General features: G+C 44.0%; 1 protein-coding gene across 2 annotated transcripts in view; it reads left to right on the top strand.

The window, feature by feature from the left end:
- cspg4 (chondroitin sulfate proteoglycan 4) overlaps positions 1-22,366 on the top strand; it is a 47,101-nt gene that overhangs the window by 4,420 nt on the left and 20,315 nt on the right. For both annotated transcript variants that reach the window (XM_057052176.1, XM_057052175.1), the window contains exon 2: positions 21,880-22,043. In XM_057052176.1, coding sequence (XP_056908156.1) covers positions 21,880-22,043 — 164 coding nt within the window. The remainder of the gene's footprint in view (positions 1-21,879; positions 22,044-22,366) is intronic.

Raw genomic sequence — 22,366 nt, 5'->3', positions numbered from 1 at the left:
AGCTCTCTTTGAGGATGTTGGTTGTCAGTGGCAGGCTGCTTGGATTATATTTTAGCGTCGTGATCTGCTCTGAGCGGGCAGGCGGCCCACACACAGGCCTCATTTAGCTCTGGGTGTGTACACAACAGGCTGTCTGTGCATAAACACAGGCCCAAACTGTCCCCAGGTGGAAGGTCGGAGGCCACCTCGCGTGGAGCTCCTGTGTAGTTTTAATCCTCTCTCCTTCCATCAGATAAATCAGATTAATGATGTATGGCCAACGCCCACTATTTCGGTCCATTAGCGGCAATTTGGGATTTCAAATTGTTGTGCGCTCGTGAATACCTTGTGTGCAGGCAATTTAGGACAGTTGTGAGGACGAACGGCTGCCTCCAGCGGTGACAGCAGTCGCTCAGACGGGGAACTCGGTAGCGGTGGAAGAGACAAAGTTCTTAGAAATTCACGCCCAAAACATTTGTCACAGTCATAAATCCGGAAGAGTAGATGAGACTAAATTTGTCGGACATTTATGAAGATATTGGGGTTTCGCAGCAGCAGCAGAGAACAGGATGTGGACGGTAACGGCGTTAAAGCTCATTAGCATGTAAAGTCAAACCCAAGAAGGCAAAGGGGGACCAGGGCAGAGGAGCAGCGCCACCGCCACCGGCTGCTTATGTTATGCGCATATTTTATACCTGCTAGGTCACGAGAGGATGGTTTTTAAAGAGTCATGACCCTGAGACAAACAGGCTTATACCCTCTGCTTCTGCCTCGACTGAAGTGCGCATGTTTATTTTTGATAAGAGCTATCAGGGAGTTTAGTGCCCAAAATGAAAACTCCAGAGAAAATTCTCACCATCACGGACCTGCCAAGTTTTCAATAAGAAGGAATTATGCATGACCAGATGTCTCCTGGATGGCCTCCGTGGATTTTTTTTGTTGTTTGTTTGTTTTTAGAGTGGTCCCTTTTATCTGTTTTGGGTGAATACAGCGATAGCAGCTTTATTCTGCTCTGACTATCATTATTTATCTCATCCATTCAAAATATAGCTGCCTCATAGTCTTTGTGAAGGAGTGTTCGCCTTCCGTCATCCAGCGCTCTGTCCATTTCCGTGGCAGCCGAGAACCACGGTGAACGACGACTTCTTGTGCCCCGTTGTGCGTATCGCCACTGTGCTGGTCCCTTTTTTTCCACTTTGTGGGCCAAAGGGATGTTAAAAGTCAGAGGGATCTCATCCATATTGGTGATGTGGCTGGGCGCGGTTATCTTGTCGCGGCAGTAGGTGCGGAAGATGGCCGCCCTCTCCTGGCTAGGGTTAGGGAAGATGGCCACCCTCTCCTGGTTAGGGTTAGGGTTAGGGAAGATGGCCACCCTCTCCTGGTTAGGGTTAGGGAAGATGGCCACCCTCTCCTGGTTAGGGTTAGGGAAGATGGCCACCCTCTCCTGGTTAGGGTTAGGGAAGATGGCCGCCCTCTCCTGGTAATCCGCTGGCAGCCGCTGCGCAACAGTTGTCCTCGCGCGTATGGAGAGATGCCGCCGCCTCATAAAGCAAAAACACTAAGATTGCTCGATTGCCATTTTCAGCCGCATATTTGATGGCCTGTAGTTTAAAGTAAGCCTCATTCATACGCGTCTCGCTTGACCGGCGCCATTTTAGGGGATCCTTATGCGGCGGTGTGCCGCTAATCAATTGGCGGAGCGTTTACCGTAGTGCACCCACCAAAGGCGCACAGCAGATTTTGGAACTCAGTCCACACACGGCGCTCCATATTATAAGGCGCACCGTCGATTTTTGAGAAAATCTCAGTGTTTTAGGTGCGCCTTATAGTCGTGAAAATACGGTAACTTTTTACCTCGACAGGATTTTATGGATTAAGTCTTATCAGCAGTTCTCACCATCCGATAAATTATAATCTGTCCGTATAAATCAAATCACATTTATGAACAAAACCCGCTCTGTGCAGGTCCCTGCATTGCACGTAACTTCCTTCAGTGGAATGAGCCTGATGTGGCCAGAGGGGTAGTAACAGGCTGCCAAGACAATGGAAAAACAATGTGAGTCATGGGAAATGTTTGGCTGATTCATCTGAAACGTGTCAGGAAAAGCCTGAGGTTTCCACTCCAACATCTGGAGCCTGCTTGGTCAGTAACAAGCCAATGCTGGATGCTTAAACCTAAGCGTCTTTCTGCCTCTCGGCCCTAATATGGAGAAAACGGCGATAGCCAGCCAGCGTGCGCGCGCAGCGGTTCGTCAAGCTGCTGTGGCTATTTTACTCAGGATCTTCCTGCGGTGCCTCCAAAACCAGCAATATCATAAAACCTACTTCTGTTTGTTTTTTGTTGCTTTTCTTACTGTCAGGTTTTATTTTGCATACCAGTATTCCTCTGGGACTTGAGACTATTTTTACAAGTCTAACAGGGACAGTAGCTCACACACATGAATATGAGTCACTATTTCAAATATAGAGAAGCAGTGTGAGTATGGGGACTCCCTCCAGCCCACAGGGTGCATTAGTCATGAGCACAAGGCTGCACTGGTTAATCATGAGACTGCTAATAGTTTTGTGCTTCTAATTAGTTCTGAGTGCTCAGACACCCTCGGCTCCTTTGCCAACTGATATGTAGCCACATGATGCTATACTATAAAAGATTTCTGCAGAAATGTGAAATTTATGTCATCTTCTTGATGAATTTTACCCAGCTGAGGCGTCCCATCAGTAAGAACATCTTTATTTTGGACGATTTTTCGAGTTATATCCGAGGACTCTTCGGAACAAGTGGGCAATTTCTTAGTTTATCATTCTTAACTTGGCAGCGGGAGCCTGGATTCAGGAGGGCCGCACTTTGCAGCCTGCTGGCACAGAGGCAAATCGGCATCAGCCTCCATTCTTTTGAAAGGCTTTTGCGCCGCACAGGGCACCACGAAGCGTTGCAAGTCATTTGATGCCAGACGCCCGCGCGGCACGAACGACCAAGCAGGCTGCAGATAGAACGAGATCACAGTCAGAAAAGATCCCACGGAGCAAATATAAGCAGACGGGACCACCAGGAAAGCTACACGCTACCATACAATGACAACAAAAGTTTGAGGGGGGAGGGCCCGTGTGTGATGGGGAGCATGCGTTCTGGTTGACAGAGACCTCAGTGTTTGGCCAGAGCGAATGTCGTCATCCCACCAGTTACGAAAACTTAAAATAACAGAGGGAAATTATGTGTCTCTAGACGTTAGCTTGGATTGACTGCGTGGCTGCCTGCAGTAGCACCAAGTAGCTAACAGCTGCACGCAGCTAAGGCACACGTCACCAGTCAGACAATAAAGCTGTCTGTGCCATGATGTCATCCACTCTAAATCAAAAAGTGTTCTGCAGATTCATGGAAAACTGGAAGATAAGAAACCTTGTTCCTTCGCTCTTTCAACTGTCTCATCTTTGTCACATAAAAAGCCGTGGCTGTAAACAGGTATGTTCCCTATGTTGCTGTTTGAATAAATACAATCTCAAGTGTCTCTGAGCAACAGAAGTTTGCAGTGTCAGAGGCTGAAAGCTGGTTCCATGTCCTGCTGAGGAGTATATGAACAGACTGATGATTGCTCTCGTCTCTCTGTACACTGTATATAAAAACTGAAGCTACTGTATCATCCAGCTGGAGAGGTGGGAACAGCAGAGCTGTAACAAAGGTAATAAAATTTACCATCCCACACACAAACCCAAGTTGCTTTTGTTCAAACACTGGGAGGAAAAAAAAAAGAAATGTTTGTGTGATAGATTATGCTGCTGGCTGCAGCTTTATATTGGACAGATATGAGCACCATCTAATACCATTGTTAAGTGCTGCTGTCCTCATTTTGTGAAATATATATAGCACCACATATATTGGTCTCCTTCAACTTAACAGGGAAACATTATTTTGTCACGAAACATTTGTCAAAAATCATCTTTTCTTTGTTACTTTTGTATACATATTTGCATTGCCTCACCTTTAAAATCATTCAGTTTTGGTCCAAAAAATAGGTGAACTGTTGATAAATTGCACAGAAAGAAGAAAAATGTGTTTATCAAAGCTGCTGTATCGGGAAGAGAGTGAAACAAATGGCAAGCAGTTAAATGCAGTGAGCTCAGCAGCTGATCCCCCAAACCTCGAGAAATGCAGATGACAGGAGAGACGAGTCCATGCCAACAACAACCGACACTTCTGTGGCCAACCGACCTATCTGATGGCTGGATTTGTGCTGGAACGGTCCGTGATCAGGGACCGCCGGGGGATCGAGGGGCTGCTGACTAGAGTGTTCCGAAACCATTCCTAAAAATTTCTTTAAGAAACCATTGTCTGACTGTCCGCAGAAGACTGCAGGGGTTTGAAATGTGGCTGGGTTTATTTTAGGCCTGCCAACTTTAATGGTAGTACTCTAAAATTTATGTAGATTTCTACAGTGGAGGCGTTGACTTGTAAAAGGAGCCTCACCTATAGAGACTTTTATATCTTTTCTATGCAGTGTAAGACATATTCCTGCTACTAGAGAGAGACAGTTAGCAATAGAGGCTACGCTGTTAATGCAGCTGGGCAGTTCTTTCAAATCTCTCTGAGGGAATTTGGTCTGTTTTGAAGCGGTTCCAATCCTCGAGGTGTTCAACTAACACTAACCAAGTCGATTGTTGAAAGGTTCCTCCGAGTTGTCAGACTAAATGTTAAAGAAATCAGCAGTTGAAAATACGCTTGCTCTTCTTTAAAACCTCCTAATCGGTGGATTTTTAGCTGTTTCTAATTCTTTGTATTCAGCCCCATCAGTAACTCACCCAGTGGAGACATCAGAGCCATCTGAAGTTCATCTTCATTCTCCAGTCAGAAGACATCCCATTCAATAACAACTTGCTTCATTCGGAGAGGAATTTTTGTTGTGTTTGTTACTTAACATATACCAACGATGCGCTGTGTCCCCGGATGACATGATTCAATCGGAGTCTAACAAAAGTGTCCGGCCAATTACGAGCCGGTGAAAGTCGAAACACAAGCCTCTAGAACTGGCATCTGTCTTACACGCCGGCCAGCATTCCTCAGCCGTTCGTACGGCTGACTGGTTACAGACCGGGCGCTAATGTCGTATCTTCAAGTGGAAACAGAATGTAAAACAGCTGCATAGACATGGAAGTTATTATTTCAGTACGGCTGAAGCATTTTTGCGGTTCAACACTTCGAGCTGTTCCTGACACCCAAAGGACAGCAGCCGCTAAAAGTCTGCAAGTTCCAAGTGGGGAGAATCTACTAATGTCCAAATGTGCTGCCGTGTTAATGCTTGGTCATCATGAAATGATCACGTGCTTTCAGTCGGATTGTCACATTAATCTTCACCAGTTTATAATCCGACGGTCTTTCTGAAATATCATGAGCTCTATTCGGGAGATGTTTTGAGAGAGTGAGCAGATTTTGCATGATTAATCAAGTTTGTGAGGAGTGAAGTCAGCATGCTGACGTGCAAGCTGCTAACACTCATCATGTTAATACATTTTTGAGATTTGGTCGCGTTCGTCAAGAGAACAAAGAGCCACTTTGAGACGTTTTCCTTGTGATTGTTGTTAAAAAAATGTCACATGCCACTGAAATTTAAAAAAACCCTCTAAAGTCTTAAGAACTATAAGATGATAATGTTTTTCACCAACACAGATCATAAAGAGTTGGTGGTCTCCGTATGCAGCCTCCAGAGTGAGGTCTCTTGGAAACAAAGCCTTTAACGTCTATGGTCTGTAACGGCTGGATTTATGAATGAAGCTTTAACTGTGCGCAGGTGCTGTTTAACCCAAACGTGTGTTGTTTTGTGAAGGATGTTCTAGAGACTTCTGAGTGAAATGTAGATAAATCATGTGAACCGACTCAACCCCAGGCGTGCCAAATTTTTGCGAATCATTGCTTATTACGGCCAAATCCAACAGGAAAAGCCCCTCTCGGCCCAGCTGGCTCCACCTTACTGCATCTGTCCGTGCCAGCTGTTCCCCTTGGCAACCAAGAATGGACTCTTTGAAAAATAAATGTGCCTCTTCTACCAGAGTCTTCGCCCAGGCCAACATGGGACAAGTCAGGACTGGGACGGCAGAGGCAGCCGCTTGGTTCATCATTTAGAATGTTTCATCCCCCTGGGCAGTAATTCCCGCTCCAACGAGAGGGCGTGTGAGATCCCCACCAGGAAACTTGCCAAGAAGATTGCTGGGTATGTGACACAGTTGAAGAGGATCCAGAGGGGTCCAGTCAGAGTTATCCCCATCAAACTGCAGGAAGAGGAGAGCGAGGAGGGGCAACTACGTTCTTTTGTGGCTGTTTTTCTGCCGATGATACTTTATTCTATGTGCGACTCTCCCTCCGAACTCTTTACAGACTACCTTCAAGCCCAGAAATGATCAGTTATTCTGGGATATTTATTTATTTAGTCTGGAAACAGATCGCCTAATATTTTGGGAAACTTTAGGTCATATTTATAAGACGAAGGATACACATGTGAACCCAAGCAGATTATTTTCACTACAAATATCTTTAGTTATAATGTCTTACGTATTTTGTGATGAGTTATTAGTCAGTTAGTGTTTTGGTTTTCTGTTTTGTCTTCATTCCTATTAAGACATCCGTTTCCGTGCAGACAGCAAAAATAAGTCTTACAGTCTTTGGTGTTCTAGAATTTTCTAATTTATACACACCATATCATCCTGTGGAACCAGCAAACAGCAAAATGATCTCCACGGTGTTTCTCATATCCAAACAGTTGGCTCGGAAGTCACACCGCTAAGCATGTTTATGAAAATGCATCATCCACACATTCCGTGCTCTGCACTGCAGTGCTGGAAGTGGAGTCGTTTATTCCTATGGGTGTTATTCTTGGTGAATCGAGCACATCTGTAGAACATCTGAATGCCAGCTGGATGGTATTAGGGGCCTCCGGCGGGATTATTGAGAATCGGTGCATTTCAGAGCAGCGTTCATTAGTAATCAGAGATTTACAGGTTCCATTTGGCCTGTGGAATTCAATTCTTCAACCTCATTTAAATTCTAATGAACATAAATAAATTCATAAATATATTCATAACTTAAGGCTGCAGTTCATTTACATCACACTCACACTGATGAATTTAGAGAAGAGAAACATGTAGCTTGTTCCTACCCTATTGGTTTCAAACATTAAAACCTCATCTCAAACAGATTTGGCATCACAAACGTGCAGAATAAACAAGAATATGCGAGCTGTGCTATCATTTTCACATTTATAATAATAATAATATCTTTATCAGGGGTGGTAAAATGCTGCAAATTGATTTTCTCTGCATTCTCTGGCCATCAGTCATACTCAGCGGTCTCCGAATGCATCGTTTTTGGTAAAAGGTGTGATACATGCAACTATTGATTTGTCTACATGGTGGGCGCCCCCTTACTGTGTGCGGAGTAACTGCAGTCTGTCTTTGCGCTCTGGCTGTTGGCAGTGCCACATCAACCAAGTTAAAAATACCGTAAGGACCGAGAAATGATGCTGTTGGAAACAAGGCCAACGCCCTGGCAATAAATGCCAAGACCTTCTAAAGAAACTGGCACCAAAGCTACACAATTACACCTTTTTTCCTCCTCAAACGTTGTTGTGTTGTTGTGTACCTGACTCTTTCTTTCCATTTGACTTTTCAGGACATTTACGCAAACATCCTCTGGCATTAAAACTTTTAATATCTGAAAACGCCTCCTTGGCCTTTCTGCGGGTAGGTGAATGTTGCCTGGATTGGACCGTCCAGATTTGTCCCGCAGTTTGACATGCCTAAATAAAAGCCTTCTTTTCCTGATTCAAAACCACCTCAAAGCCTGGCAGAGTTAAAGGGCAAACGCTGTAAATCCAGTAAACACACTTCTGCTTGCATCTGTAAGGGTGATGTGTTTGTGAGGTAGCACCATGTGTGCAGTTTAGTGACTCTGCTAACTCACCAGGCATTTGCACGCCTGCAGGTTGCTTCCTTGTGTGGCGGCATCGTGAATGTCGACATACCGTCCGTGCGGCAGGGTTAGAGTTAGCACGGGCGTCGGAAAAAGAGATTTTTAACACCGAGCCTCTCTCTGCTTCCATTCATGTCATTTGGCACCTCACACTGGGGAGCTATCGCTGTTAACTGCAGCTTATATGTCTTCCTCAGAGGCACCTCAGTTTTGTGGGAGGAAACGGCATTACTCAACCACCCTCCAGCTCAGCTGGGGATTCAAATGGGCTTCCAATTCAGGCTTACAGTCTCTCCTAACCTTCATGGCACCAGCACATCTTCACATGCTTCCTCTTACCCTGAAGGTCCCCTTAATCAGAAGGTTATTTGAATTGAAAGCTGTTTTTGCAGGGGTTGCTGAATCGAGCGGGTTTGTGGGGGTGGGAATGGAGATCTTTGTGAGTTTATGTGTGTGTCTCTAATGTTTGTTGTGATGCATATACGTCTTCACTGCTTCACTTTTGTTCTCCTTCTGATTTATGTTTTATAGATATGTATTCATACACATATATAGTTATGATGCAAATTAGCAATAAGGCAAATTCTCGCTAATCTGTTACTTCAGCAGACTGACAGCAAAGTTGGTGAACAAACTGGCTTGAGAAAAAAAAAAGCAGATACAGCCAAAACATATTCTCTATTATTCACGTCATATTCAATTAAGGCGAACGTTAGCCGCTTCGCCGCGCCTGCTGTCAGTATCCAGAACTGTGGTTTAAAGCTGCAGCTAATAACAACACACTCTCCTTTCATTTATTTATTTATTTATTTTTCGGCGTGGTGACTTTTCCATGTCATTATCGCATATGTGAGGTGTTTGTGATCCCTCTGCAAAACTGTTGGTTTTAGTTTGTTGGAAGAAAAAAATAAGCGTCTCGCCATCCGACGACATAAAAGCGCCTCGACATCGGCGGCCATTAGTCGCCGCTCGTCTTTGTATCTGCTCAATTTTCCATGGCTTGCTTACAAAATGGTTCAAAGAGGTCGAGTCAGTGGAATCAAAAGGAAGTCAACACGGAGCGACAGAGATAGAAGAGATATCGCTCACACACACACACACACACACCACACACACACACACACACACTCTCGATGGGGTGGAGGGGCTTGTGATGAGACTTTCTCAATGTCTGACCCTAATAGCAGCCTAATCGCATTGGGAACTGTGAAATCATGTGTTCTCCCATTTGCAGAAGAACACACTTCTCAGTCTCTCTGATTAGCCCGAGAAGCTCCCAAATGGGCCATTAGCATGCACGTTCCAAGATGTGTTTAAATCCAGAGGAATTTTAATTGCACTCAGATTGCTTTCAACCGGCTTCACTTCAGTTGATGTTAAATTAATGGTTGATTAGACTTCATCCATAAACTCAGACAGGAAGTAAACACAAACCTCACAAATAACGTGACACAAGGCATTCACACAAGAGTCAATTATCTAATTTAGATGCTGTTCTTTCAACCCAGAGTTTAAGAACTTTGGCTGGACAGACGCCTCGGTACATTACTTAAACTACTTTTATAAAAAGAAGTTTCAGAATCATCAGAATTCTCTGCTTAGTTTATCACTAACACATATTGTGTGTAGCATAAATTAGGGCAAAGAGTTTTCTATCACTCGTGTCTGATATTCAAGACTTGAAATGTGCTGCCAGCTGGAAAGATCATCCAGATTTGAGGAAATACGCAAAAAGCTAATCCTCAGATTTCTGCTTATTATATCCGCAGGCTTGGAATTTGATCTCCCTGTGAGGAATGAGTAATGTAGGCATGTTTGGACCATGTGGCGCATCAGTTCTCACACACATCGCTGTTCTGTGATGTTTGCTTACCTAATGGCTGAGCACCAGTGAACACATCTGCTCATCATTTGGGTCTGTACCCCATCGCGCCTGTTGGCTCATTTTCCCTGCATTTTACAGGTGAAGGAATTTCACCAAATAGAGAAGCGTTTCATCTTCACATCTCCTCCTCCTTTTCCTTCTCTTCCTCTTCCCAAAGCGGTGAAATGAAGGTCACTGTAAATTCCTATCAAAAGAAAAGTGCAAATAGTTTCGGGTAACAGGTAATGAATGGTGGAGAACGTCTCTGTAGGTGTCTGCGGGGTGGGGGTTTTCTGACAGAGGTCAAAAGAAGAAGCTGCCAAATCTCTGCTGAAGCCTTCTGACTATAAATTCAAACTTTAAAAGGATTTCATCATTTTCTAGGCTTCTGGGAGTTTGACATTAGTGAGTTTATGCACTGGTCTTGAACCTCTGTGTCAGTTTGGCAGAGAAATTTAAAGCGCTGGGTTTTCTATTTGTATAGAAAAATACATCAATCAATGACCCAGCTCCAAATGAAGCCACAAACAACTCGGAATGCTTAAATCTGGGACGTGAACACCGAGCACCCTGATAACAAGACCGGTTATGGAATCCGTGAAAGACCTGTCAGTCAAATCGAGCCAGCCTACCTGCACATCCGATATCATCTTGATTCAAACTAGACGGCATGAAATTAGCAGCTGCAGCCTTCGGATAGTTTGGGAAGAATTGCTGCCGCAATATTTACAATACTCGGTCCCGCAAACAGTGCATTTAGATTCCAAGACGGTGCGTTTCATTTGAGCAATCTTTGGGGGAAAAAAAACATAGACAACCTGCACAATAATGAGGAACCAGTCTAGGAGGGGAAAAATGATTTGAATATTAAATATTTGGCTTCAACTCATTGTTTTAGCACAGTCACCCGTGGGTGAGCACGATTGCATAGTTGAGATAGAGAAATCAACTTTTTCTTTAAGGTGATGCCATCCTCTCATTTACCCAGAATCCAACACTCATTTCTGAAGACATTTACATGTTTGGAATAAGGCCCATTAGTTGTTTGCAGCATGATGGATGTTAATATCACAGTTGTAGGCTATTATACTGACTTTGCACATGCAGCTGTCAAACTGAATAAATACAGCTCATAATTGTAATAAATAAACTATCTGCAATTAGAGATTCCAGCATGGCTGGAGACCCCCTGTGTCATGCTGATGGCTTTGACAGTCTGTCAACGTTAATACATCATGTATCAATATCAATCTGGCAAAATGTGTCTAGCAAACCACAATAATATCATGCATCTATTTAAACCCTGCCGTGCCCAGCTCTCCCAGTATCCAGACTGGTGGCTTCTGTGGAGTAAAATTGTTCTTAACTGAAGCTCTGAAAAAGCTGGAACATGCATTTCCCAACAATCCCGGCTCCGTGCAGGATGCCACAAGCTCAGTTAGTGTTAGTAAAGCTCTGGTTCACACCTTTGCGTAGCTTATTGGGAAATCTCCAGTATCCCAGCAAGGCCATTGTGGGCTGTTTAGAAGATGTGCGAGCAACACTTCTCGTTACCCGATGAGGCAGAAAGTCAACGGTGAGAAATGAGAAGCCTGCTGTTGTCTGCGTATGCGATTTTAAATTACAGACTCAGACCTCACAGAAAAGCCTTTCATAAAAATCAATACTCTGTCATCTGGCTGGATTTTAAGCCCTCAGATGTTTTGGGGGTTTTGGTTTTTTTTTTTTGGTATTTTGATTTTATATTTTGTGTGTGTCCCTGTTTCCTTGAGTATTTGTAGAGACAGGCAGTGATTTATATGTTGGGCCTGAGATTTCACTCAGACGAGCAGCGGGTAAAACCAAAATACATATTCCATCCCATTTGGCAGTCCCCATTTCTTCATCCTTGTTAATGATCTCTCTGTTTCTCATTGATCCTTTGTTTCCAAATTGCGCTTGCTAAGATGTCGATATCTGGCAGCCCTGTCCATACCCGCCATGAAAAGTGGCCAAAAAGCCCATCTTGCTCCTCAGTGAGACGAACAAATGTGATCATAAATTTCAATCCAGTCAATTAGCTGTCAGCATTGTGCAGAAGACGACATATAGAGATGAAGGAGTGCACGAGCCATCTGTGTCCGTGGCGTGTCTTCCTCCACCAAATTACTCATCCATGTGTGACACTTTCATCACTACACATAATTGCACTCTGGCAATATTTTTTTAGTGATGATGGATGAAATTTCCGCGAGAGCCACCAGACACAGATTAACGGGACTGTGCCGCCAAAAGGAGGAAAAAAAACTTGCTAAATTGTCGAACGCGCTCATTCCAGCACACTATTACATGCAATTAAGAGCGATGCAGTGAGCTTATTTGCATAGAAAAGTAACAAGTCACCCATTCCACTCTGTAAAGATGTGCTGTAAATAGCTGTGTGTGTGACGGAGAGGAGATGTTGCTGTCGCTAGCATGCTTTTTCAGCAGTTTGGAGTTGGTGGCGCGCTACAAAGGACAGGACGAGAAGGCTGAGCGAATGTTTGCGGCGGCAGATTTCTGCCTTCCAACGTCTTTGCGTGGTGAAGCGCGTGTGCGTCTGCAGGACCGTCGTCCTCCTGCTGGAAGATTCACTGTGGTAGTCGTGAATGAGGGTCATCATCGACATTTTTGCTGAATCGGAAATGTAAAGAAACACTTATGAGCAGCCTCTCTCTGCTCTAAGGAATAATGCTGGAATCAGAGCGAGGCACTAAAGTGCATTACTGGTAATTACATCTGTTCAAGACTCCTTTGTTGGTACAACGACCCCTTTAAAGTCTTGTTATTGTCTAAATCCAAATTAGTTGTAATAAGGAGTCTGTCTGTCTGTCTGGATGCTTTGTAACAATGGATGGGACCAGTAGAAGAGAATAAAGTCTTCTGGTGTTTAGGTTTGGGTGGTTTTGAAGATCTATGTTAGTTTCTCTGCTTCCCTTGTTTTTATCCCTTTTCTTTCACTTTGAACATTTCTGAATAGATTCTTTTGCCCGTTTTGGAGGCATCCTCAGGGCTCAGAAAGCTCTGGTGCGCATGATGAAGCTCAATAGGACTGTCACAAGTCTAGGTTTCATTCAGAAACTGTTCAGAGATCAACATAATGGAGCTTCTAATGACATACCGCATGCTCCCTTTATGTGTGATGGATGATTCTCAATAATGTCTACCCTCCACTGTACCCAATGATGCTAACGGATTCTAGCTAACCAGCACTCATTTCTCTGCATCTGCTTCTCACTAGACATTGTTTAACTTTGTATTTTCCTCTCAGACTCATTCTGATTCTACAATAATGATGCAATAAAGAGCAAAGTGTGCGTTGCACATGTCGCATGCATTTCTGCCCAGAATGTGTTTGTGCCATTTCTGAAAAGTAACATTTTTTCCTCTTACGTTATACGGACCCTGTGACAGACGGCTGTGCAGATAAACATTAGTTGTAAGCCAGCCAGGTAAAGGCAGGTGGGGCCATCATAGATTACACAGTTGGCCTTCTACTGATCGTCTGTACACAACAGAGCTGCAACACAGCAGGAGATAAATGCCATAAGCCGTCGCTCATGTAAGAGGATGTGACGCGTCGCCGCAACAACCTCTGGACTCTGTGTGGAGTTCCGAATGGTTCCCGACGCTGAATGATTCGGCAGACTCTCGCTTTTTGTTACCCTCCTGGAAAACATGGTCACCACATGTTTAAACCGTTCCCACAGATGCAGCGTGCAGTTTTAGGCTGAACATAACCTGTGTTTACGTTAATGAGGGTTCTGTGCTGCTGTATTTGTCGTGTGTAGGCAGAATTGAGCAGATGGACTGGAAAAACAGTGACAAAGATTCTGGCTTGTGACCAACACTGAGAGAGATGCATAATTAATCTGGGAGAGACGAGGTGTTTGTTCTTTTATTACTGAGCTCCTATTGTCGATTTATGGGTATGTATGTGTGTGTTGCGAATAGCGCTCAGTGAAAACTGCTATTTAGATTAGACAACATCTGTTCTTGTGCCTTTTCTATATAATGTGTGCATATGAACTGATTATATGAAATATGAAGACTTCCAACAACTCTGATGACAATTTGTTGAGAGGGGAAATGCTGGACGTCTCCAGCTGAAAGCCACAAAGAGCCTCTTTTCATCAACCACAACCTTCTTCCATGGAAACCCAGTGCTATTCGGTTTCAGGCCGATCCTTCAATAATCAAAACAAACAGTAAAGAACCGTGGAACAAAATATATTGATGTATGAGTGAGTTGGAGCTGAAGTGGCTTTCCCGGGCTTTCCATGCGGCAGACTGTGTGCCGTTGTTACCGCCGGTCGAGTCAGAGAGAGGCAAGAAAGAGCAGTTGTGTTGGAGGAGGGAGGGTGCGCCTTCTCTCTTGAATGAAAGTCAAGTCGTTGTGTGGAGAAAAGTGGCTGGACGTGCTGGGTGGGGCAGGGTGGGCCTCGTCAACAGTAGCCGGGTGGAAAAAAGGTTGAGTAATTGGCCGGAGACGGTGAGCTGACTCAGACTGTGGAGGTGGAGAGAAGTCCGAGTCATGATGGCACGGGTGTGGGTGTGGGGAGGCTACATCCTTGTGTCTCTGGATGTGTGGACGGGGCCAATAGCAAGCATCTGGAGAAGGCATTCATCCTGGGTAGGGTTAGACGAGACAGGAGTGTCTCTAGGGTTTGAAGAAGGGAGCTAATGGCTGGGGGTGCAGTGGGGGAGCGAGTCTGAACTGGGGAGAAGGTCACTGGGTGGTGTGTACCCTCAGCTGGTTCTCATTACAGGGCTAATGTGGTGCTCTGATCTCCAACACACACTGACTTTGCAGAGCCAGGTTAAAGCCGGATATGGGTTTGTGGAGGCCCCTTTCACTGCAGCTTCTGTATCACAGTTTCCCTCCTCGGAGCGCCGCGAAACCGAGGGCCTCTTTTATAGAAAGGATTCGCTATAAACTTTGGTCACGGAAAAGTGTTGAGTTATGAAAGCGAAGGGGGTCTTTTCTGCGCAACCTAGTACACCTTTTATGCAAATCTAGCCATAAAATGTCTTTTATATTCTAGCTAAGTCCACCCTGAAGGCTTTTTCCTTCATATGCAGTGTGAGGAAGCCTTGGCCAATGGCCAGGCCAACAAAATGCATCGCCCCAAGGAGGCTTCAACACAAAAATTCTTAAATATCATTAATGGACAAAGTCTTCTACCTTTTCAAGCAAAGCCAAAATAATGAGAGAAAAATCTGTTAAACTGATCTCTCACGGTGAAAAAAGGGAAAACAATACAGGAAGCTCAACTATTTATTTATGAGACATGTCTGGGAAATATTTGGATCCCTGAAATAAAACAAGTCCAACTTAAACATCTTCATAATGTAGTGCTCTGCTCCAGAGATCTGAGTCAGGTTTCCCATGGTCTGGGTCTTAAATCTCTCCCAGTGTGCTGACGTATAAGTGGAGTGATTTATGATAGTGAGCTGCTACTCAGCAAAGTGTTTTCCAGCCCACTGCAAAGCCAACGTCATGCTCATAATTAGCGGTGGAGTGACTGATTTCTGCACTTACGCTTACTGCATGACGACAGATAAGGGGCACGCCGGGCCAGGGGCCAAACGGAACCATTGATACGAATTACCTAAGGGGAGATTCGGTGTAAATCTGGATTATCAATATTCCCAAATAAATAGTGAGGGTGGAAAAATGAGCCCAAATCGTTGCAGTTTAGATCTCTGCCGCTCTCTCCCTGCGTCTATACTTCAAGTCCTGACAGTCTCACTGATGCCTCTGTCGCTGCCGTAGCAACCGCAGGCGGAACGTCTCAATGGACACATTAAGACCCACACTGGGAGCACAAAGCTCGTGTGAGTGCTGACAGGAAGTGAAAGATCAGGAAGACACGGGGATGCAGGCTAGCTGCCTTACATCAATGTATGTCTGGGTTATATCAAAGCTTAAGAACATCCAGATGCTGATCTAAAACGATGCTTAAAGGCTTTTAACCTTTGGGGATTTCTGCTTTATATATTTTGACACAGGAAAGAGAACAACATTCATGACTTTTGTATGTAAATCTAGATATTTGCAGTGCAGTCAATTAAGCTAAAGTAAGTCAATTAAGCTAAATGCACGCAGGGTAAAGCTTTACAATAATCACAAAAATAAAGTATGTACAGACTTCATGGATGAAGAAAGACTTGTCTTTATTCTATCGCTCACTCATTCCTCAAAAGGGCTTTGTCATTCCTACAAAATCTCAAGAAACACCTTTACTGGTTATTTGTGTGTCGTATTTACATCAAACTTCCACATCCTGCTTACTACCATCATTACAAATATAACCTCGGTTCGCTAAAATATGTAGCATAATTCACCTAACACTTCTACTAAAACCTACTCAAGAGCATTAAAATGTACAGTGCTTTTAGATTAGGTTGTGGGTAAACTGACGATCTACAAAAACCATCATAAAAACAATTTCATTTAATTGTCTGCAGTAATTAGAAGATGCACTATCAGAACATGGGACCACTCTGCTTTCCTCTTCTGTAAATATCAGAAAGTCAAGTGGCTGTACAGCCCTTAACTGCTTTCTAATTTCCTCCTGGTAATAACTGTGGAGCATCAGCGGTGTGGAACAAAGCTGGAGCAGCCTCGCCAGCCCCGCTAAAAGCTGGGATGAGTATTTCTACAGTAATAACACCGCTGCACTCCATCAGCAGAACGCAGCAGTGCCTAGACATGTTGTATACACACCACCGCCACCACTAGAAGGAGGGGGGGAATTACCATCCCCGAAGCTACTGGTAACATAACTATTTTACTGCAACTGTAATCGGAATTATAGGTGTAACATAAATTTCTAACCCATGTGTGTGTGTTGGTGTGAAGAAGGGTTTAGGTCGAAGCAGTATTGATGGGGGTCAGCCCTCTGATGTCATGGAGATTATTTTAACAGGACCCGCCCACTGGGACCTTGGTGGTTGATGGCTTCCGTGGCCCAGCCGGCCTCACAGAGCCACGCTTTGTATTCGCCGCTCATAAAGTACAGCAGGACCCCGAGTGGCCACAATGCTTCTGTTCATGGCCGTGTTTGTCTGATGGTGTTGTTAGGTGAGTGAGATCATCACTCCAGACTCATTATACTCCAGACTCCACCAAGTGAGAGGAGCCAACACACCGAACACACCTTATTTTTATACGAACTTGGAGGGATGATGTTTACCTTGTTACCGATGCCATGCGCTGGAAACGTACAAAAGGTCCCGCCATGACCTTCTGAAGGAGCACAGTGTTTCTTTGTTCCGTGTTGTCTTGAATTACAGTATAGGAAAATAACATGAGGCCGTAATGCAGCCAACATTTGGTGGAAGTATTTTCTTTGGCAGCTGTGCAACAGTGCGCAGAGACCACAGAGTAGATGTAGACTTCAAGCTAAATCTCTCCCTGAGTAAAAAATATTGATTTCCAATGACCTGATTAGATGATATGTGGCTTAGATACTCTCCTGTAAATTGAAAAGACTCCTGATTTCCTGTTCTCAATCCCATCATAGCCCAGAGACTTAGAAGAAAAATAACCCTTTTTGCCATATTCCTCCAAACGAAGTGAGCTTTTCTATTAATTTTCCTCAAGATTGCCTTTCTCCTGCACAAATCCAGCCAACACTGAGGCGTTCACATCTCTAACACCCTTCTCCACCCTTTTTTCACAGGTCTGGTTTACTCAAATGCCTTAAACCACCTTTGTTCTTTTATAGGGGGAGGTCATAATTTTTCATTGCTGCCGCCCTCACTAAGTTCTTGTGTAACTGCCAGCTTTATAGAGAACCTGAAAAGTTTTAATTATTGCAAGTAAGTGGCGACCCGCTGTGCCTCCACAAGCCTGTTTTTTTTCCATGTTTTGTACCTCTTAAGTGAGCCGACGGCTCGGGACTTCAGAGAGGGCTGCAGATGTAGACGGGGATTCAAAAATAGATGAAAATGGTGATCTGCTTGCTTTCACACTGACTCAATCCGCTCTGAGAAACGACTCTATAAAACCCACAAAGGTGCGTCCCCCCGTGACTTCTGAAAACTCAGCGGAGATTATGGAGGGGGGGGTAGTCCTTGTAAAGCACTGCTGTCAAGGTATGTGGAGTTGTGGCTTTGCACTGTGAGGTTTAACAATGCTGCCTTTAGCTGTTTTTCCTATACAGACTCCTGCATTCACAGTCAAGCCTGTAAAAGGAACAGTCGTTATTGTTCTGTGATTACTGTGGCTCTGTTGATAAATGAGGTTTATGGTTTTTCCAAGGAGTTACATAAATTTGTGATTCTAGCTTTTTTTAAAAACCTACATGTATTTTCCACATGCATGCACATTTTCTAAATAGAACCTACAGTAAAGGGAGAGTTTGAGTTTAGGCTAATGCATTTAAAGATGTCTTTGTGTATCCTTGAATATCTCTGCAAGACCAGTACCAGAAGGTATTAAAGTATCTGGCAACATAAACAGGAAACCTCTGAGGGTGTCATTTGGTGGGGGTCATGTACCTAGTGACCCCAAGGGTCGTGAGAGGTGAAGGAGACTCCACCCTGGATTCCAACACAACCCAGGAACACACAATTGGACTGGGATCAGGGGAGTTTGGAGGCCAGGTCAAAGCCTTGAGCTCTCTGTAATGTTGTGCAAGCCACGGGTGAAAAGGTCATGGACAGGTGGGGTACGTTCTCCTGTTGGGGTGGGGAATAAGATGAATTGTTGTTTTCTTTCTTTCTTTTTTTGCCCATCGTGATTGATGACTGTAATTATTTACCCTTTGTTTGTTCTTGGACAAACATATTACAGTACACACATTAACATACAGCCTCTCGTCTCCTGGGTGCCTCGCTGCAATGTGAGGCAGAAAAGAAATGCTCATCACAAACACATGCTATTGAAGCTACAGCTCACTATGTTAATGCTATGTTGATCATTGTGGTAAATGACATTATGCCATTAAAATGCTACACCGTAACTGTAGATAGCACTACCCCGTCCCTCATATAATTAAGTTAAAGGCTTTTTCATTACGGGGACAACAGCAATAGAAACAAATGACTGGCATTACCACTGTTTACTAAAGCAAACCATGGTTTAACCAGGAGTTATAGAGCTGATTTGTTTGGATTTCAGACAGAGTTGCCAGGGCAACAGTGTTGTATGACTTTCCCTTTTCAACCAGACACATCCAATTATTGGATTTGCGGACAGCTTCCTTTAACTCACGGATAAAAGTTAAAAAGATAGTTTTTCAAACCACATCAAGACAGTTATTTTGTTTTGAACCCCATATTATCATATCTATGGATCTTTAGTCACATTAAATATGACTCTGATTCGTCGACGTAGACGAGACACGGGACACAGCATCAACTGAGTGTCTTCAGTCTTCATGCACTCGTGATCGGTGCATCCAGCTTTCCAGGTCATGTGTTTCCAGGGCTGGATGAAGAGAGGGTGGGGAAGATTAGGAGGAGGAAAGGCAGGGAAACACAACAGGGTAGTTCATTCTGAGTGTGAAAGAGAGGAAGAGTCCGTTCCTTTGGAGCAGCATGAATACAAATGAAGTCAGTCATCAAATTCTAGCCATCTGCATTGGCCTGGGACCAGGATTCTGCTTGGCACAAAAAAAAGTAGTGTGAGCAGGAGTCTGGTATATCTAAAGGGGATCAGGGAGTGTCCTATTGAGTTGTGAGAACCCCAGCCTGGCATTAGGTGTGGCAGGAGTCTCTTAACTCAAGTCTGTGCTCTTGATGATCCTGTACGGATAAGCATGGCTCATCAGCGAAATTATCCGTGTTGTAGCCCATCTTCAGCCAGCTTAAGGTCCCTGCAGTGTGAGGAGAGCGATGTGTTGTAGTGGCAAACATGATATTTTTAATCTTTTTGTTTTATCCGTCCTCAAAGGCTCCAGTCTCTCTTTTTTGTCGCAAGCAAAGGCACACAGCACAAAAGAAATGTCACAGAGCAGAGCATTTAACCAGATAGCATATTGAAAATGTGCTTTTGCTACATGAAGCCTATTATCTGTCTGAGCTTTACACAGCTTAGCTGGGGAACTAATGAATTCCAGGTCCAGGTACACTGTGGAGACTAGTGTGTGTGTGTGTGTGTGTGCGTGTGCGTGTGCGTGTGCGTGTGTGCGTGCGTGTGTGTGTGTGTGTGTGTGTGTGTGTGTCATTAGGAAATGTGTTCCTTTTCTCCTGAAGGCAACAGCAGCAAATCTGAACCAGAAAATCCCCAGGCAGAATTGTCTTGGCATCTCTTACTCCTTCAGCTTTTTATCCCCATGCTCAATGAACAATCCAACAAAAGCTCGGGTTTAAGAACCACGGAGCTCATTGCAATTTTCTTTGTTAATGCAATTGCCAGTGAGAAAAGATTCAGTCCGCTCATTTTTCACTTTCAGCCTTGAAGCTCCTGTGCAATTAGTACTGTATTGTAATCTGGCCTACCTTAGTTGCACCTCAAGCCCTCAGCGGTGATAGCCTCTAACATCCCAAGAAAAGTGACATTTGGAAAACAATTTCACAAAAAATTTCCATTCAGCACAAATGGTGTTCACATTTTTGTTTGCACCAAACAAAAGGCTTGTTGCTTCAGCATTTGTCAATTTATTTCAGTTGATGCGGTTTATTTTGGATTGCTTTTAAAAAGCCACTAACATGGTGTCTTTCTGGCTGCGAGAGAGCAGAGCTGTGCTGCAGCATGTAATCAATAGTCTGCGAATCGGCCCTGAGCTGAGACCGTTCATCACTGGCATTGTTTATGACAGCACGACACCAGAGCCAAAAGCAAAACGGCTCTTAGTAAGAATCCAGAAAAGCTTTGTTTTTTATACTCGGTACCATAAGAAAAGGATTGCCTTGGACCGTGGTTCTGTTTGCATCCTTCATCTTTGGGGTGAACGTGACCCTCCAGTGTTTAAAAGAAGTGTGTAAAGGTGCCCTTTAAGGGCACACGTTCCGACAGAGATCCACCCTCCCCAGGACACCATCGACCAGGCCAAAATGCTTTTCCATTTATAGGTATGAATGCGAATGTTTAGCGAAGTATTTGCACTTCCTCTTTTTATGACTCAGTCGTGTCTGCGAAGTTATTTTATGAGATTTCTTGATTCATGGCATGAAGTGCGTGCTCTAGACGTTACTGTTGATTCTGAGAGGGATACTTTGGTCCCCATGATGTCAGAGTAATGTTCTAACTTTACCACAACTAGTTCTCTCGCTCTCTCTCTCTCTCTCTCTCTCTCTCCTCTCTCTCTCTCTCCTCTCTCTCTCTCTCTCTCTCTCTTTCTCCCTCTCTCTCTCTCTCACTGATATTCCAAATATTCCAATGGCTGCCTTCCTAATCTCCGAACTGCAACCTCTATGAGGGCAAAGGGCCGGCTAATGGAAACACCCCCCCCCCCCATATCTTTTGGCTAAGATCATGGAAAACCCATATAATAGAAGTTATTCCTGGAAGTAGTCCAGTTTAATTTCTGAACATGTACACTGGAAAATAATTGAGTTCCTCTAGGGTTTACATTTTGTCGAGGGCTGTGTAGAGCCATCCGAGGCAGGTGGTCGAATTTGCATTTCTCTGGATACGAGACAACTCAAGCCTGGGAAATTGGGCATCCCACAACTCATGTGCCCTGAAAACCTCCACAGGGTAATGACTGATCTCTCGGTGAGAGAATCCTTTTGAGGCCAGAGGATCTCCTCTGCAGCCCGGAGCAGCTGGTGAACACCTGATAATACAGAGATCAACCACAGTGCATGCTGAAATGTGAGACTGGAGAAAATTAACACTGGTTACTGGTAACTCTGAGATGATTACTACCATTTCAGAGATTCAACATTCAGCAGTAGTAGAATGAATATCTGGCCGTGTGTTTGCATGTGTGGGTTATCCAACTGGATTTATTTTGCTGTTACATAGAAAATGAGATATTGTTAAAGCAATTTTTTAAGCTTCTATAATTTGCTTCCCCAGTCAATGAAATAGCAAAAAAAGCTGCACACATGGTATATACTATTATTATTAAAGGCTAATACAATGCATCCTTCTTTTTCTCCTCAGAATCCTACTTTGGTGACAGCTTCTGCACCATACAAGCCTTCCAAGATGTCTCCACCTTCCAGTTGTCACTTCAGATCAAAACAAGCCGACGAAGTGGGCTGCTGTTTTTGGCTGCAGGAATGGAAGATTACCTGTTCCTTGAGCTCCAGAATGGAAGAGTTGAGGTACATAAAAAAGAAATAAAATATATATCGTAAAATAGGTGCAGCAAAGAAGATCAAAATGGAAATCCGCCCTGCCAGTTAGATGTATTCATAGACACTGACAACCATTCTTAATACATAAAAATTGAAAATGAAATCTGGAATTGGTTGTTAAAAAATGCAGCAGAGGTCTGCTGTACAAAGATCTCCTAAGAGAGGTTGTGTTACCATAGGGACATACATGTGGAATAATTCAATGGCGCCTGAAAATAGGCTAAATTGATTAGATTTTTGTGCCTGCAATCTCTTATCGTCTAACTGGACTGAGGACTATGTCATCTTAG

The sequence above is a fragment of the Takifugu flavidus genome, chromosome 13 (genome assembly GCF_003711565.1).
Source record: "Takifugu flavidus isolate HTHZ2018 chromosome 13, ASM371156v2, whole genome shotgun sequence".
Taxonomy (NCBI): domain Eukaryota; kingdom Metazoa; phylum Chordata; class Actinopteri; order Tetraodontiformes; family Tetraodontidae; genus Takifugu; species Takifugu flavidus.
Note: the sequence above shows the minus strand (reverse complement) of the source record. Positions and strands in the feature narration are given on the sequence as shown.